The sequence below is a fragment of the Callithrix jacchus genome, chromosome 9 (assembly GCF_049354715.1).
Source record: "Callithrix jacchus isolate 240 chromosome 9, calJac240_pri, whole genome shotgun sequence".
In the NCBI taxonomy this organism is placed as follows: Eukaryota; Metazoa; Chordata; class Mammalia; order Primates; family Cebidae; genus Callithrix; species Callithrix jacchus.
The window spans coordinates 13284848-13298997 of NC_133510.1; the positions used below are offsets into that span (position 1 = coordinate 13284848).

Sequence of the window (14150 nt, forward strand, 5' to 3'; positions counted from 1 at the left end):
AACAGTTCAGTAAAATAAACAAGGTAGGTGTAGGAGCCTTGTTTACCATTACTTGACCCTCCCAAAGGCTAGCAGAGAGTTGGGGCTGGGTCTGCATCTCCAGCCCAGAGCTGTTTCTATCACACTTTCCACGGACTCTCAGATCTTAGGCTCAGGCCCCAAGTTTCCCCATTCAACCATCCCCACCCCACATGTTCTCATTGCCCCAGTTTCTGGCCCCCTGGACTCCTTTGGCTCAGTGATGAACCGTCTACTCTCTGAAAATACAATCTAGCAGTTGAAAGGAAAGAAAAATACAGTGTCATTTTCTGCTACTTGGAAGGGGATTCATCATTAGGTGATCTGGGGGAAATGAGTGAAGGGAAATTAGAAAGGAAATTATTCTAAAGCTCTTGATAAAGTAGCAAGAAATGAGAAGTGAGAGAAAAAGATTTTGGTCTTTTTTCTTTTTAAAAATCAGTGGGATTAAGCTAAAATTAGATACAATAAAATTCAGCCATTTTAAATGTATAACTCGATGAGTTTTGAAAAAATCACAGTTGTGTAACAGCTCTCTCAATCAAGATAGAGAACATTTTTCACCACCCAAGTGACCCTTTGTTCCGTTTTACAGTTAATCCCTTCCTTCCTGCATTGCTGAAACTTACCTCTTTCTGTCAATATAGTTGTGCCTTTTCTAGAATATTATATAAGTGGAATCATACAATATGGAGTCCTTTGTGTCTTGTTTCCTTCATTTAATACACTGTTTATGAAATTCATCCATGGTGGTTGATGTATCAGTAACCTTGTTGCTTTTTATTGCTGAATAGTACTATGTTGTATGGACATGCCATAATTTGTTTATCCATTTGCCAATTTGTGGACATTTTCATTATTTCTGTTTTTGTTTGTTTGTTTTAAAGATGGGGTTTCACTATGATGGCCAGGCTGGTCTTGAACTCCTGACCTCAGGTGATCCACCCACCTCGGCCTCCCAAAGTGCTAGGATTACAGGTGTGAGCCACTGTGCCCAGCCTATTTCTGTTTTTTTTTTTAATATATGAATAATTTTGTGTTAGCATAACTTTTTATTTATCTTGAGTAAATAGCTAGGAATGTAATTGGAAGGGCATATGGTAAATGTATGTTCAACTTTAGAAGAAACTGCAAGACTGTTTTCCAAAGTGTGGCACTATTTGCATTCTTTTCAGAGGTATATGAGAGTTCTAGGTGCTCTGTGCCCTTCTCAACACTTGATGCTGTCAGATATAAGTTTTAGTCATTCTAGTGTGTGTGTAATGATATCTCCTTGTGGTTTTAATATTCCCATATGACTAGTGATGTTGAGCATCTGCATGTGCTTATTTGTCCTTAGTATATTTCCTTTGGTGAAGTGTGTGTTCAAATCTCTTATACATTTTCCTATTAGGTTGTTTGTCTTTTATCATTGAGTTGTAAAGATTTTTCATTTTTCTTGACAGTATCTTCCAAAGAGAAAAATTGGTTTACTTTTTTCATTTTGATGAAGTCTAACTTAGCCATTTTTTTCTTTCATGGTTTGTGCTTTCTGGTTCTATCTAAGAAATCTTTGCATACCCTAAAACCACATATTACCTTCTATGTTTTCTTTGAGAAGTGTTAGTTTTATCTGTTATTTTAGGTCTGTGACCTATTTTATTAATTTTTATGTATGGTATAAGGCATAGATTGAAGTCCATTTTTTTGCATCTGGATATCAGCATTAACTGTTAAAAAGTTTATCATTCCTGCTGGGTGCAGTGGCACATGCCTGTAGTCCCAGCTACTCGGGAGGTTGAGGTGGGAGGATCGCTTGAGCCCAGGAGTTCTGGGCTGTAGTGCGCTATGCCCATCCAGTGTCCATACTAAGTTTGGTATCAATATGGTGACCTTCCAGGAGCGGGGAACCACCAGGTTGCCTAAGGAGGGGTGAATTGGCCCGGGTTAGAAACGGAGTAGGTCAAAACCCCCATGCTGATCAGTAGTGAGATCGCGCCTGTGAATAGTCACTGCACTCCAGCCTGGGCAACATAGTGAGAGCCCGTCTCTTAAAAAAATAATATAAAATAAATAGAAAAGTTTATCATTCCTTTTTGAATCATCTCGGTACTTTTACCAAGGGTCAATTCATGATATATGTATGGATCTATTTCTAGCTTCTCTTTTTGTTCAGTCAATCTGTATGTCTATTCTTATGCCACCACTGCACTGTCTTAATTATGGGAGCTTTATTTTCAGTCTTGAGAGCACCCACTGAAGTCCTACAACTTTTTATTTTAAAGTTGTTTTGGCTATCCCCTCCCCTTCCCCCCGAGGAATCGGAGAGATTTTTGAAAAAAATAAGGCTGTCTTTGCTTCCCAATTATTAAGTTTCTATAGAAAAGCCTCCTTGGAGAAGGTGAAAAAATTAAGAGAAAGTGGAAAAAAAGAAACCCATTCTTTAGGCTCCACCAGCAGTCGTGATGGTGGTACCAAGAAGGGTGGGGATCGGGCAGGTGACCAGAAGCAATTTTATGATTTCTCCCTTTTCCTGGAAGCAAGGCAGCTCCTTTACAGAGGTTCCCTGGCTGCTTCCTTCTGAAGGCTTGGGATTCAGTCTGCTGTCTTCAGCTTGGTGAAGGGAAGGGGATCCTCCTTCACAGTTGCCCCCTGCGGCTTCCGGCTTGGCCTCCTTTATTCTCCTGCTGGAGGCCCCGTTGCTCAAGCCCTCGCCTGCTTCTCCCACTGTGGTACTGCACTCTTCATCAGTTCTTCTAAACCACTCAACTGTTTTTACTGTTTAATAATTGGGAAGCAAAGAAATCCTTATTTTTTCAGCATGGCCATGCAGTGGAATCCTGATTCTCAAACTAAATGTAGATGAGGGAAGTTACAGCGCACATCCTCCTGCGACCCTGCGAGCCTGGCCTTGGCGGCGGCCCTCATCAACCCCTTGCTGCACTTGCTGCTCCTTCCCTGTCTGGCCACTAGCCCTGGCTGTGGCTCCCCTGCCAGCACTACTCACTCATCATCCTGGTTCTTTAAGAAACAGGGAGGCCGAGCATGGTGGCTCATGCCTGTAATCCCAGCATCCTTGTCCCAGCACTTTGGGAGGCCAAGGCAAATGGATCACTGGAGACCCAGGAGTTTGATGAAACCCTGTCTCTACAAAAACATCAAGAAGAAATTATCCGGGTGTGGTGCTGCATGCCTATGGTCCCAGCTACTTGGGAGGCAGATGGGGGAGGATTGCTTGAGTCTGGGAGGTGGAGGTTGCAGTGAGCCAAGATCGCACCATTGCACTCCAGCTGGGGCAATGGAGTGAGACCCTGTCTCAAAACAGAAAAAAAAGAAAAGAAAGGAACAGGATTCTTTCCTGACTGACCCCTAGCTTCCCCTCTTCCTTCAGGTCCATGCTGCCTCCTGCGCAGACCCCTGACTCCCATCTTGCTTGGGAGAGGTCTTGGAATTCCCTGAGTTGGCTGTTCTTGCTGGCCAAGGAACACAACCTCCTGCCCTGCTCCAGTGTCATTCCCAGAGTGCTGCAAGCTCCTGCCCAGCCCCACCTCACAGCACCACAGGGGATACTCAACACATACAAATCCTCATTCTGGGCCCACAGACTGCCTCATGTTTAGGTTTCACCACATCCACCCACAGTTCAGCTGCCCCATCAGTGCTCAACACAGGAGATTTGAGATGGCTAAAGCCACAGGGGACTGAATTCTGCTTCAACCCGTTGGCCCTGGAATTAAGAGTCCAAGAAAGAAGCTTTTGGCGGGGCTTCTGTAAGCTTCCCTCAAGAAAGCTTCCCTCGAGGAACATAGCGCATACTCAGTCCTTGGCTTTTGGAAAAGAAAAAGTCAAGGACTGGAAATGGGCTGAGTTCCTGTTTCAGAGGAGTCCTTCCATGGCCAGTTTCCTTCAGCCCCTCCAGCCACAGAACTCCCAGGGCCACAGCCTTGGGCTGTGGCTCCCACGACCACAATGTGAATGATGCCCTCAACTTGTGCGCCAAAGGGGCTCCAAGAAAGCCCCTTCCAGGCCCATGCTGTGAGGCGGGTTGGGGTCTGTCTGGTTCCAAGGCCTAAGGCACTTGAATGGCCCCCTGCTGCCCCCACCCCACGTGCAATGATTGCACTCAGGCCTAAGGGGACCTCTCCTTTCTTTACTTCTCCAGCAGCGTTGGGGAGCAGCCAAGACCCGGATCCTGGGTCCTCTCCCTAAAGGCTCCACATCTCAGGGATTTGCTCAGCCTGCTAGGTGCTTGTCTCACTCTGCAGTAGGCCTCAGTTTCTACCACAATGAAATAGGGATGCAGAGATGCTGCATGTCACCGTCTGCCCTGGTGTGATGAATCAGATACAGAGAGCTGAGCATGTTGAGTGTGGGGCCCTGGAAAACAGGTTCTGAGAACAGCTGGTTCTTGCTGTATTGAGGGGACATTTTCTGCCTCTTGGTGCTCACAAAATGCAGTACTGGTTGATTTCAAGGATGCAAGAAGCATTATCTGAGGAAGAAATACTGCCTTTCTTTCTGTCATTTGCACAGATGAAATAAAAGGGCTGGGTCAGGAGGGTGAATGAATGAAAGGTGCTTTTGGGTGGCCTTTGCCTTTGTGATGTGCCTTGCCATTCGCTGTTGTATTTGCTCTCCTAAAAGCCCTGCAAGGTGCAGGAGCTACGATTACCGTAGCTTTACTGGCAAGGAAACTGAAGCTTTGAGAAATAAAGGACTTAAATGAACACACAGAGGGATTGTGATCCACTTGCGAAAAACTGGTGCATCTGGCATGGACCCCCAAAAGCTTCACTGGGGTGTGAGAGTGGTGGCGGGACCTCAAGCCAACCCTCCTGAGGGGAAAAAGCCTTGCTCTGGGGTCTGTGGACAGAAGTGGTGCCCATGACCCCCTGCCTCCCAGGTGGACAGATTGTTATGGGCCATCCCAGAAATAACCTCAGGTTGGTGCCACCAAGGGATCCTGTCCCTTCCCTCCTGTCCGCTGCTCACCTTCCCAGCCTCTGGTGCCCAGTGTCCATCTGCTATGGTGGCAGTGTTCCAAGGAGTATGGGAAGAGAGCAAGGCAGAGAGAGAGAGAAAGGTCATGGCCTGAAGACTAAGGATTCCGGAAGAAGCTTGGGGGCAGCGTCAGAGGATGACCTAGGCAACCATCCCTCTGCCCACAGTCCCAGTGCGGCTCCTTTCCAGCTACAACAAAACAGGAACCTTGGCCTTTCTTGATGTGAATATTCTCTGCTATGGTTTAAATGTTCGTCCCCTCCAAACCTCATGAGGAAATTGAGTCCCAGAATTGGAAGTGAGGCCTAACTGGAGGTATCTGGGTCATGGGAGTGACTTCCTCATGAATAGATTATCACCCTCTCTGGGGAGTTGTGGGTAAGTGAGTTCTCACTCTGTTAGTTCCCTTGAGAGCTGGCACTTCCCTCCCCTCTCTCTTTTGTTTCCTCTCTTGTCACGACATCTCTGCATACACTGGCTCCCCTTCCCCCTCCACCATGAATGGAAGCAACCTGAGGCCTCACCAGAAGCAGATGCTGGAGCCATGCCTTTTGTTCAGCCTGCAGAACGATGAGCCAAATCAACCTCTTTTCTTTGTAAGTTACCCAGCCTCAGATATTCTTTTATAACAACACAAACAGACTAAGGCATTCTCTTAGCTGGTGAGCTCCCTGAGGCAGGGACTGCAGTGATGCTTCTTTGCATACTCAAGCAATAAGTGCCTAGGCTGAGGAGGCCTAAGGAGCAGGAGGTGGATGGAGGAGCTCAGAGGCAGAACTGGAAGACAAGCTCCCCACTTGGCTGAACTGTCCCTAGGGACCCCACTGGCAGAAGCCCCAACAGCACTGCCAGCCCAAGCCTGAGGTGCTGAAGGACTTGGGGACATTCATGTGTCATTGCAGCTGAGTCTGGGGACCTGGGAGGACCATCAGGTGCCCACCCTCAGTGTCTGGACAGAGGAGTGGCTCCCAACCTTGGGAGGAAGCCTCAGGGAAACAGAGGCAAGATCAGAAGAGAGTCCTCCCAGGTACCACCATGCCAGGCTATGACCAGGTGGGTGAGCTTTCCTTCCTGAAATGCCAGCGCTATGGGTAGTGAACAAGCAATTCTTTGCCTATGCTCTTGATGGCTTTTGTCAGGAATTTCAAACCTGCCCTGGGACCCAGGAGCAGCTGGAGGCCTAGAACTGGCAGTACAGACTCTCCACTGCACTGCACACCTGGGTCCACCTTCCCTGCATTGTCTGGGCTCTGGGCCCTTCTTGCTCCTGCTCCATCTCCCCATTCCATTTTCTCCTTTTCTTCAGGCCAGGAAGCCTTGGGTGCTAGCGAAAGATCTTTAGGTTTCAGACAGTTCTCTAACGTCTTCGATTTGGCCCAGGAGCGAACCTAGGGCTGGGAGACTGACCTGAAATTCTGTCCAGGGAATCACTGTAGACAAATCACTTCTCCACTCAGCCTCAATTTTCTCATCTGTAAAATGAGGGCTCAGATTCAATTATTTTCTTTACTGCCCATTAAAAAAATTATGTTTGTTGCATTAGTGATTAGTCTATGGCCTATTGATTATATATAATCTGTAACAAAAAATATATTAAATGAACAAAAGTCCAAGATAAAAATTTTCCATGATCTATTCTGTGAAATGACGTCAGTATATGTGTTGGTTTCTGGCATCTTCCAGCTCTTATCCAGGTTCATATTCAGTTTTAATGGCTTTACAGTAATATCACACATGGGAATTTATGTTTAACACTTTCAGTCAACATTTTACCCTAAGCATTGCTTTTCCTTCTCTTTTTCCTACCTCCGTCTTTTTACCTGGCTCTCATCCACTGAGGTAGCCAATGTTAATAGATTAGTTTGCATTCATATATAAATAGAGTACACATGCGTAGAATTTGCATTTGGTGAGAGGAGTCATTGTTGATTTTATAAAATTGGAATCACTCTTCATATATTTCTCTGCAACTTGCTTCTCATTTAACAAGACGTTGTGGAAATCCATCCGGACTGAGAGAGTGCTAAGCAGTTCTTTTTTAATAGGTGGCGTCATTGCGTGCTATGGTTGAAGGGATTACAGTTTATTCAACCATTTTCTGATTGATGGGGATTGGGCTGTTTCCATTTGTCCCCCTCCACCACCACCACGCTAAAAACAATGCTTCTGTTGAAGAGTCAGACTCTGTAAAGTATTGGAAGAGATTTATTCTGAGCCAAATATAGTGACCATGGCCTACGGCACAGTCTCGAGAGGGCCTAAGAACATGTGCCCAGAGCGGTTGGGCCGCAGCTGGTTTTACACATTTTAGGGAGACATGAGACATCTGTCGCTATGTAAGTGAGATTGAACCAAGGTACACCTTGGAAAGGTGGGACAGCTTGGAATATGGTCGGAGCTTCCAGGTCATAGGTAGATTCCAAGATTTTTCTGATTGGCAATTTGTTGAAAGAGTTGTTATCAACCTGGAATCAGTAGAAGGGAGTGTCTGGGTTAAAATAGGGATGTGGAAACCAAGGCTCTTATTATGTAGATGAAGCCTCCAGGTACTGGCTTCAGAGAGAGTAGGTTGTGAATTTTTCTTATCAGACTTAAAAAGGTGCCAGACTCTTAATTGATTTTCTCCTGGATCAGGAAAAAGACCTGGAAAAGGAAGAGGATTCTCTACAGAATGTAGATTTTCCTCCGAAGAGACAGCTTTGCAGGGCCATTTCAAAATATAGAAAAGAAATATATTTTGCTATAAAATATTCACTTTCTTTCAAGGCCTGCTGTCGTGTGATGCTCTGCTAGAGTCAGGTTGGAATTTGCTAGAAATTGTGTCTTATTGCTACAAAGAGTCTGTTTTGTCACAAGAGACAGGGTTTCACTATGTGGGCCAGGATGGCTGCCCACCTTGGCCTCCCAAAGTGCTGGGATTACAGGCTTGAGCCACCGTGCCGGGCCCAAAACATCTTAAGAGTGACAAAACAGGCCAGGTGCGGTGGCTCCCGCCTGTAATCCCAGCACTTTAGGAGGCCGAGGCAGGCGGATCATGAGGTCAAGAGATCGAGACCATCCTGGCCAACATGGTGAAACCCCGTCTCTACTAAAAATTACAAAAATTTAGCTGGGCGTGGTGGCACATGCCTGTAGTCCCAGCTACTCGGGAGGCTGAGGCAGGAGAATTGCTTGAACCCAGGAGGCGGAGGTTGCAGTGAGCCGAGATTGTGCCATTGCACTCCAGCCTGGCGCCTGGCAACAGAGTGAGACTCTATCTAAAAAAAAAAAAAAATTCTCTGTTTTAATGTTAATGTTGGTCAGCTGTGCCTGAATTCCTACGGGAGGAGGGGATAAGGAGGCAGGTCCTGCCCCCACTGCCCATCAAGGCCTGAGCTAGTTTTTTAGGTTTCTTTTGGAATGCCCTTGGCTGAGAAGGGGGTCCATCCAGTCAACTGGGGACTTAGAATTTTATTTTTGGTTTACATTTCCATAAACATTTCATAATTCACATCTACACAGGTAATGGTTTAGGGCACCCCTCTCCCCACATCCTCATCAGCACTCATAAGTTAGAAGTCTTTTTAATGTGTACCAACCAGTCTGATGGATGAGAAATGGCATCTCAGCAGGGCTGTAATTCTCATTTTCCTGTTTACTGGTAAGCATCTTTCCATTGGCTATGAATTTGTTTAATGTGAGTTCGTGTGGCAGAATAGTATTGACGAGGTAAAGCCTATTTGTTGGCTCTTTAGATTTCTCATTGCTATCCCTATCCTTTGCTGTTTTTTTCTGCAAGGTTCGTCTTTGCACTGTGAATGTGCTAGAGCTCAGTGCAGCGTATTAACTTGCCTTCTGTCGTACGTTTTGCACACATATTTTCCTAGTCTACCATTTGCCTTTTGATTTCCTAGAGTATTTGTTTCCATACAGATTTTTTTTTTCATTTTATGTAGTCAGACATGTTTATCTTTTTTTTTTTTTTGAGAGAAGGAAAGAAAAAGGAGTGAAGGAGAGGAAGAAAGAGGAAGAAAGAGAGGGAGAGAGAACAGAAATGTTGCTTTATTCTAAAAATGGGTATTAATAATGGCTGATCAATATTTCATTTAAACCTATGAGTAGGTGTGATGTGGTATTGACAAGAATGTATATTTTGCATATTTAAAGTGGAGAGCTCTATAAATATTTATTAAGTTTACTTGTTCCGGATCTGAGTTCAAGTCCTGGATATCCTTATTAATTTTCTGTCTCATTGAGTCTAAGTCTCTTTATAGGTCTTATGTATCTGGGTGTTAGGATCATTAGCTCTTATTGTTGCATTGATCCTTTTGCCATTATATCTTTGTTGCTTTAAAATCTATTTTATCAGATGCAAGATTTGCAACTCCTGCTTTTTATTTATTTATTTATTTATTTTTGCTCTCCATGTGGTTGGTAAATCTTTCTCCATCCCTTTGTTTCGAGTCTTTGTGTATCCTTGCATGTGAAATCGGTCTGGATGTAGCATATCATTAGGTTTTGGCTGTATCTTTTGATTGGGGGATTTAGTTGATTTAAATTTAGGATTACTGCCATTTGATGTTAACTGGCTGTTTTATCCATTCGTTGATGTAAATTCTTTATGTTGATGCTCTTTACTTTTTGGTCTATTTTTAGAAAGGCTAATACTGGTTGTTTCTTTCTATGTGCAATGCTTCTTTCAGAAGCTCTTGTAAAGCAGGTCTGGTGGTAATAAAATCTCTGAGTACTTGCTTGTTCATAAAAGATTTTATTTTTCCTTCAGTTGTGAAGCTTAGTTTGACTGGATATGAAATTCTGGGCTGAAAGTTCTGTTCTTTAAGGATGTTGAATATTGGCCCCCCACTCTCTTCTGGCTTGTAGGGTTTCTGCTGAGAGATCTCCTGTAAGTCTGATAGGCTTCCCTTGGTAGGTAACCTTACCTTTCTCTCTGGCTGCCCTTAGTATTTTCTCCTTCATTTCAACCCTGGTGAATCTAACAAGTATGTGCGTTGGGGTTGCTCTTCTTGAGGAATGTCTTTGTGGTGTTCTCTGTATCACCTGGGGTTGAATATTGTCCTGCTCTGCTAGGTTGGGAACGTTTTCCTGAATAATATCCTGAAGAATATTTTCCAGCTTGGATTCATTCTCTCCCTCGCATTCAGGTACACCTATCAAACGTAAATTAGGTCTTTTCACATAGTCCCATATTTCTTGGAGACTTTGCTCATTCCTTTTTATCCTTTTTTCTCTACTCTTGTCTTCTTGTTTTATTTCATTAAGTTGGTCTTCTACCTCTGATATCCTTTCTTCTGCTTGATCAATTCGAGTGTTTAAACCTGTGCATACTTCTCGGAATTCCCATATTGTATTCTTCAGTTCCATTAATTCACTTATATTCCTCTCTAAATTGTCTGTTCTCATTAGGATTTCATCAAACCTTTTTTCAAAGTTCTTAGTTTCTTTACATTGGGCCACAACATGCTCTTTTAACTCACAGAAGTTTCTTATTATCCATCTTCTGAAGCCTGATTCTGTTAATGGGATGCGCTCGTTCTCCATCAAGCCTTGTTCCCTTGTTGATGAGGAACTGTGATCCTCTTTAGAGGGAGAAGCATTCTGATTTTGAGTATTCTCAGCCTTTTTACACTGGTTTCTTCGCATCATTGTAAATTTATCCCCCTGTCGTCTTTGTAATTACCAACTTTCAAATTAGGTCTCTGAGTGGACATCCAAGTTGTTAATTCCCAGGGCCAAAATCCGAGCAACCCACTGTGCCGGCCAAAACAGTGGAGTTAAGACTGATGGTGCTTTTCTGCCCGGGAATCTCCAGTCTGGCTTCCTTCTTGAGTCCGTAATAGGCGACTCTGCCTTCCCGAAGCTCCAAACGTCGGTCAGAAGGGGAACCAGTCCCGTTTACTCTCCACCAAGAGCCGCCACGCCAAGGTGCCAGCAAAACCACTGCACTAGCCACAAGAGTCACGCTGGCCACCTGTGGGGCTCCTCCACTGGGAATCTTCTGGTCCGTGAGCAACAAAAATTGTCTGAAAGTGTGGTGTCCTCTCGTTCTCTGCGCTTTCACTGGGAGCTACAATCCTGAGATGTTAGTGATCAGCCATCTTGGATCGTTCTTCGTTTATCTTTCTTTTTAATGGCTTTTCAGTTTCCTGTTTTGTTTTTAAAATCTCCCCAGCACATAAGCTATATTACTAAGTTTCCTTCTGGTTTTTTCCTTTTAATTTTTCTCATTTAAACATATAACCTTTCTGAATTTATTTTTGTCATATTAAGGTTGGCTCAGACAGGTGTGATGGCTCACACCTGTAATCCCAGTGCTTTAGGAGGCCAAGGTGGGAGGATTGCTTGAGGCCAGGAGTTCGAGGCCAGACTGGACAACATAGTGAGACTTCTGTCTCTACGAAGTCTTTCTATAATTAGCTGGGACTGGTGGCACGTGCCTGTAGCTGAGACAGGAGGATTGCTTGAGCCAGAAGGCTGCGATTACAGTAAGCTATGATCACACCACTGCACTCCAGCCTGGGCAATAGAGAAAAGCCCTGTCTCTGAAAAAAAAACAACACAAAACATTGATAGCCTCCGGTGTTACTTTCCTCCATGCAGATAGCCAAATTCAGCATTTCCTGTTATACTCTCAGACCATGGGCTCCCAAGAGGTGCCTGGGAGGGAGCTACCAAATTCAGGGCAAGGAGGTCTGGGAAGTGGCACAAATGCCCCATCCCCCAGCCATGGAGCTGTTCTGTTTTTGTTGTTTTACAAAATAGGCTTCCAGTAAGGATTTGGTTTGGACAAAGTGTTCTGAAGCTGAAGGAATTTTGAAAATCCCTTTCAGATGATCTCTGGGGGCCCTTCCGGGTTTGACATTCTCTGACTCGATAAGGCCCAGGACGGCAACTGCTTATTAAGGAAGAGACGGCAATGGGTCGGTGTATCTTTATCCAAAAGTCATTTCAGTATTAAAGCCCAGGTTGGCGCAAAGTGGATTTTAGAATCACAGCATTTTAGGGGTGGAAGGGACCTTGGAAATCCTCTAGTCTAGTGCCTCTCAATCCCGGCTGCCTTTAGAATCACCTGGGAGTTTGTTTTTTTTTTAAGTCCTAGTACCCTGGATTCATGCCAGACCATGTAATTCAGAGTCCCTGGGGAAGGGAGGGCCCAAGCATAAGTTTTTTAAAAAGTCTCCTCGTAATTCTAATACACAGTGGGGCTGGGAACCACTTCTCTAGTTCAACTCGCTTATTTCATTAGTAAGTCAGCGGAAGGTGAGCCGTGTCTGCCAGCTGGCCAACTGTAGGGTTGCGGCTGTTACCCGGATCACTGCCTCTTGGGTTGTCTTTTTCATCTACACCAAATGCCTTATCGAGCACCGCTCCTCCGATTTTCAGCTGGCAACACTAAAGTCCCCGTATGAATGTTTTGTATCTTTGCATATGATCAGCTTAAAAGTATTCACTGCAGGCAATTCTGTGCATCCTAAACAAACAGACCGAGTTCTGCCTTGCAGGACCTTGGTGGAGAACAGGATCATAAAGAACAAACTATGATAAAAAAGCAGGACATTTGCTATAGACACGTGAAAGCCTGCTGCAGGGAGCGGGTGTAGCAGGAGTTGCCAAGGAGGTCAAGGAGGCTTCACACAGGAGGTGGCGTTTGAATTGAGCCTGATGGTTGATTGAAGAGGACTCTGATGGACAGAGAATCCCCCGTAGCAGTGACTGGCTGCCTGGGCGTTACACACGGGGCTCAAAAGGGCAGGGATGGGGCAGCAAGGTTTCAGGGCAGAAATGCTTTGATACCAGGTGGGACGAGGGCCCAGTCTGTCTCAGGCGCTCTGATCTCCCTCTGCTCTGCCCGCAGGAATGAGACCGTGCTGCACCAGTTCTGCTGCCCAGCTGCCGATGCCGAGCAGAAGCCCGCCTGCTCCGACCTGGCCTCCCAAAGGTGGGAACTGTGGCCCTTCCTTCCTTCTGCACCCCCACCTTCCTTCCTAATAGAGCAAAGCACGCACCACTGCACTGGCTATTAGGCCTCTGCCTCTTTAGTCTCATGTGGGGTTGTTGGCTTTCACCTCCTTCCTCGGACCTTCCATTTCTCTCTGCTCCCTCTGGAACCCAGATGGGCCATTTCCAACTTTTAAGGTCATTATGCCCTATCGTTCGCATCCCAAACCTATGCTCCTTTCTTCTAAATGGCCCGTGGAAAATCTAATTTTCTAAGCAGCCAGGGAAATTGATTTGATTGAGGATATTCATGCCTCTCACATAGTGGGGTGCCTGGCACACAGCGGTGTGCACTCAGCCCATGCATAGTGCCCGGCCTTCCTCTTACATCAAGGATTCATACTTCTCTTTCTAGTTGCTCTTCTTCCAGTCAGCCCAGGTGCCTGACTTTAAGCGTAAGGATCTCTCAGCCCGGGCTGCATTAGTTGATGGCCTTGGGATGCAATGCGATGGGAGTGTTGAGAAGTCAGGTTTTAGAGCCACACTCCTGAGCCTTCTCCTCTGTTTTCTCCTGGGTTATCCACCTGCCCTCTGCCTCCCTGTCCCCCTTCCTGGTGCTCTCTCTCCATCCTGCAATCAGCCTCCTCCCTCTGCACCTGCGTCTGTCTCTCTGCCCTGGTGTTTCTCCTCCTCTGTGCCCATGCCATGTTCCCCGCCTGCCCTCCGACCTGTGTGCTGTCTCTCTTGCTCTTTTTTCTTTTCCACCAGTTTGTCTGTCTCCATTCTGCGCAGTTCTCTTTTCTTGGCTTGTTCTTTACTCTACTTGGCTTCTGGCCTGAAATTTGCCTGGTCTCTCAGTGTACTGTCATGGAGTGAATTTGGACGAGGTACTCCACTCCCCTGGGCCTCAGTTTCCTCACCTGGATAGTGAAGGGCTCGGTCTGTCTCAAAAGTGGCATTCACCTATCTTCCCTTCAAGCCTCTCAGCTGCTCAGTGGGGCCAGACTAAGCAGCTCTTCTTGCCCCTGAAGGATGAGAGGAGAGTAAGGGTTGAGGACCCAGAGACTTGTCCACAGTCACAGAGCAAGGACCAGCACAGTCACGGGAAGCTTAGGGCATCAGACTCCTCAAGCACACCATTTCCAGATTTAAGATCCAATTCTTCTGTGATCTTTCCCCCTTTATCCTCTGGAAAATAACTAGATGGCGATCAGAAG

The 14150-nt window shown here is 45.6% G+C and overlaps 1 protein-coding gene across 23 annotated transcripts in view; it reads left to right on the top strand.

Annotated features, from left to right (window-relative positions):
- The window catches only part of IQSEC3 (IQ motif and Sec7 domain ArfGEF 3), a 114578-nt gene that overhangs the window by 22903 nt on the left and 77525 nt on the right, over nt 1-14150 (top strand). For 21 of the 23 annotated variants that reach the window (XR_013522466.1, XR_013522468.1, XR_013522465.1 and 18 more), the window contains exon 2: nt 12851-12934. The exons of the other annotated variants lie outside the window; for them this stretch is intronic. Coding sequence is in view for 8 of the 21 variants with exons in the window: in XM_078338324.1 (XP_078194450.1) it covers nt 12851-12934 (84 nt within the window). In the remaining 13 variants the exon portion in view is untranslated. The remainder of the gene's footprint in view (nt 1-12850; nt 12935-14150) is intronic. 23 annotated transcript variants of the gene reach the window in all.